A 4,474-nucleotide genomic window follows, 5' to 3' on the forward strand; every position below is an offset into this window, starting at 1 on the left:
TTAGAAAACATTTTCGTTCCAGGGCATAATCATTATTGTGATACAAGAGTCATAACCTAACACCATCCCAAACCACAAATGTTACTTCTATCTTCAGTGAGTTGAAGCTGTAAAAGTATGGATTGTATTGGATTAGAAAGAAAACGATCTCGACATTTTTTTACATTGCCATAATTTAGTCAGAATTAAGCATAACCTTGTGATTTTCCATAAATATATGTAATATCACCGATTCTTAAAACGTATTGGAAGTCTCAGGTTTATTTTGTTGGATAATATGAGGTTTGATAAACGTAGATCGATATATGAATTAAAAGTCTACTAGCTAAAATGATAACAGTGTTTGGCGGTAGTACAGCGGTTTTCGTCGTTAAGAGAAACTGCATTCTTTGTCATTTATTTATTTAGTGACCTTAGTGTCTCGTCCGGCTATGTGGTCTAATGGTATGTCACTCGCTTTTGGATCGGAAGGTCTTGGGTTCGAGCCTGGCTCGGCGCATAGTTGAGTCCTTGGAAAAGGCTCTTTACTCCCATTCTCATACCATGAGTACCAGGCCGTTAACAGCGTTGTTCTGTTCGAAATATATACGTAATATCGTCTGGCGGGCGTTATATCAAGTTCTACATGTTAAGTGTTGCTGTTGGTCTGGGATCTCTTGTAAAACGCTTTGAGACTTCGAGTGGATGTTACGCTATATAAAAACTCATTTTTAAAGAGGATAATACTTGTCTTGTTTTCTTCAAAGAACAATTCTCTGTGAGCTTTGAAACTTCAAACCATCAATTGTCCTAATGGATTCTGCTGTGCTCTAAATAAAAACAAACCCACATATTCAACATTTTGGCTAGAAACTCGTCCTTCAAAAATCGACCCATTAAAAAGATTCCCATCTTGGTAAAAACTCTCAAGAGGAGAGTTTTGGACAAGTTGAAAGACCGATAAACGATCGATATTTGAAGGACGAGTTTTTTTTTCCCAGAATTGTAAAAACTTTTTTTAATAAATTGTTTTTAAGAGCACGACAGTGTTGTGAATAGCTGAGGTTGAGTTATATAAATGTTGTGGTGGGTTTTGTGCCAATCTTTTTCATTAATCAAATGACATTTTAAAATATTATGATGGATTTAATCGTGTTCTAAATAAAACTTTTCGACAGCTCAAGGGGCATATCGGGAAAGACGCCTTTGTGGAGTTTTATACCGGCAGAGAGTCCAAGACTTTGGAGAAGATATTCGTCTTCAGATTGGCTTCACGCGAATACGAGGTAATCTGCCTGAAAACTCGGGAGTGAACTGTATTTACTCTAAACCTCCCTATAAATAGAAACGCGTATGGATATCAAGTTTACATTAAAACGTTGTGACGTTAGATTGTCAAGCGTTAACTGTCACTAAAATTAGATTGTTTATTTCTTTAAAGTATGATTAAAGTATTTCTAATAAATGTCTTTTATTCAGAGATAATGATATCAAAAATCAGAATCAATTAAGGGGTAGAATAGAGGATATCTTACTCTCTTTCGTTTTTTGGAATTGAACTTTGTTCCCAACGCCTTCCGAATTCCAAAAATCAAGAGTGTGAGAATCGTATATATTATAATATTATTATTTACCAAGAAAAAAAGCAATAAAGACAGAAATATTTTTGTGATCGAAATTGGAATTGGGTAATTGAAACCCACTTTCTCAAATAAAACTGATTCGAAGCTGCTAGAAGCTGTGGGCTGTAAAAAAAAAGTAATAAATAAAAATGAATATAACAGATCAAACTACCAAACACGGAACGTTTCGGGCTCAAAACCTTTTTTAAGCCAACAACAACAAAAATACAATATAAACATAATTACATTACATCTCTCTGAAGTCTATATGTTCTTTTAAGTTTGTGTCGGAAGAGCTATCTGCATGAAGAAAATTAAGTTTAAATTCAAAATAATCTGAATTAGTCATTTTAATTGTATTTGAAGTTTAAGAAACTGTAAAATAAGCTACCTAGACTCTATCTAGACTATAGATTCTAGTCCGAGTCTACTAAGCTATAGATAGAACGAAGTTGACGTCATTCAAGGTCTTTGTTATCGTTTTTTGCCACCGGGGGGATGAGTAATTCTTAATAAACTTTATTAACCAGACTATAAACGTTTAAGGTTACACATAGTTTTGTGTGTTGGTCCGTTATACTTCCGGATGGCACTGTTGTTAGCATCTTAGCCAAGCGCACACTATCTATAGAGATTAACCCGATGAGTGTTTAGCAAGTCAAGTCTTCGAGGTTGTCACCGTGGCCTGTGTGAGAGGCGAGAAGTGTGAGAAGTGACGACATGAGCTCTCATCCAGTTCCCGTGCTTCTTTAGAACTTGCTCTTGCCAATTTTTGCCTCAGCTAATTAATTCATACTACGGAAATAGAAGCCACCTCTGCAATGACGCTGTTTATTTTAGGGGAAATTATATAAAACCGTTTGTAGTCGATTAATCACAAATAAGACACGTTGTAACTGATAAATTATCTGACTGTGATGAATTAAGGAGCAGGCACTTGTAGGTGTAAGAGAAAGATATGAAAAATGTGTATTGAACAATGCCAGACAAAATTGTGTCTCTTTGCCTTGTCTCGCACTGTTTCATACACATGTTTCATATTTTACGCCAGTTTCTACTCTTTAATTTATCATTTTCATTTTTTTTAAAATAACAATGGGGGTAACTCTAATGTCTTCTTCCGCGTCCTCTCGTGTTCAATGTTCGTGTTTTATGAGGCAGCGAGGGTTCACAACAGAAGCGCATAATATCTTTGTGAAGAATACAGACATTTAACTGTCCCCAAAATCGGGCAACCTCTGTGGTGTAATAGTAGCACGTCTGACCTGAAACCAGGAGGTCTGAGATTTGATCTCCAGTCGCAGCAGGATGATTTTTAAAATATTTTTTAAAAAGTTTTTTGTTTCTTGTATTTGTCACTCTGCTTTGTCTGGCATGTTTCATGTACATTTTTTTCAGATCTTAATCTTTAGATTTCTGTCTCTATCAGACAGGCCCCAAGGCTCCTTCCGTTAAGCTCGCCCTTGAAGTCCTGGCTAATACAGAATGTAGATGGGTGGAGGCGGTCTACGCCCATGATCCTTGCGGCATCTTTGTCGACAGATGTCCTTTTCAAAGTAAGATCACTTAGATTTATGTGAAATTTTTTGCTGGTTTTTTTTTTAATGCAGTGGAATGCGGATATTGCCAGGTCTACGCCCATGATCCTTGCGGCTTCTTTGTCGACAGATGTCCTTTTCAAAGTAAGAGCTCTTAGAATTATGTGAACTTTTTTTGCTGGTTTTTTTTAATGCAGTGGAATCCGGATATTGCCAGGTCTACGCCCATGATCCTTGCGGCATCTTTTTCGACATATGTCCTTTTCAAAGTAAGACCTCTTTGAATTACGTGAACTTTTTGGCTGTTTTTTTAATGCAGTGGAATCAGGATATTGCCATGTCTACGCCCATGATCCTTGCGGCATCTTTGTCGACATATGTCCTTTTCAAAGTAAGACCTCTTAGACTTATGTGAACCTTTTTGACGGTTTCTTTTAAAAATGCAGTGGAATCCGGATAATGCCAACACACCGCCGGAGCAGAGAGATTGGTGTTGACTTTCAACAAGGTTGACTTTATCCATTATCAATGCAATGTACTTAGTTAAGAACAGAAATGGTTGAGAGTAACAAGAGGTGTTGACTTTAAGTTGATTTTAAGGGTGTTGTCTTTATACAGATTGCACAGTAGCGTAATATCCACTTAATTTGCTCAAGGTTACCAAAGCAACAGCAACATTTAATACATAGAATGAAGCTTTACGCCTGTAAGGCGCTATAATTTTTTTTCCACAGGGACAGAGTCCTGTTACCGGCAGGTACTCATTCTACACCTGAGTGAGATGAGAGCATCTGAGTAAAGTCCGAAGAGAGTGTCACTCTACAAAATGATAAAGCCAAGATACCAAAATATTTTATTATAAATATTATTGTTCCATACTTTTTGGAGCCCCGACAAAGAAAGATCTTTCAGCTGGAGATAGTTTACATAATATTATAGAAATTTTTATCAGTCCTTCATTTTGGAATCAGGGTGATCGGAGATAAAAAAAATCAAAGAGGCCCCCAAGCTCAATAATAGAGATAGTGTGCGCTTTGCTAAGAAACTCAAAACATTGCCATCCGGAAGTATAACGGACCAACACACAAAACTATGTGTAACCTTAAACGTTTATAGTCTGGTTAATACAGTTTAGTGAGAATTACTCACAAACATGGCTGGCAAAAAAACAAAACAAAAAAAAACAAAGGCCTGGATGACGTCATCTTCGTTTTATCTATAGAAGAAACACATTTGACGTCATTCAGCTCTTTGTTATTGTTTTAGACAGCCATTTCAATGAGTAGTTCTCGACAAAATGTATTAACCAGACTGCAAACGCTTAAGGTAACACAT

At 36.5% G+C, this 4,474-nt stretch overlaps 1 protein-coding gene across 5 annotated transcripts in view; it reads left to right on the plus strand.

Annotated features, from left to right (window-relative positions):
• LOC144962664 (putative acyl-CoA synthetase YngI) overlaps positions 1 to 4,474 on the plus strand; it is a 119,224-nt gene that overhangs the window by 6,373 nt on the left and 108,377 nt on the right. For all 5 annotated transcript variants that reach the window (XM_078895785.1, XM_078895784.1, XM_078895786.1 and 2 more), the window contains exons 5-6: positions 1,158 to 1,265; positions 3,031 to 3,157. In XM_078895785.1, coding sequence (XP_078751911.1) covers positions 1,158 to 1,265; positions 3,031 to 3,157 — 235 coding nt within the window. The remainder of the gene's footprint in view (positions 1 to 1,157; positions 1,266 to 3,030; positions 3,158 to 4,474) is intronic.

This window comes from Berghia stephanieae, chromosome 1 (genome assembly GCF_034508935.2).
Source record: "Berghia stephanieae isolate SIO BIC M18660-M18661 chromosome 1, UCSD_Bste_1.3, whole genome shotgun sequence".
Classification (NCBI taxonomy): Eukaryota; Metazoa; Mollusca; class Gastropoda; order Nudibranchia; family Aeolidiidae; genus Berghia; species Berghia stephanieae.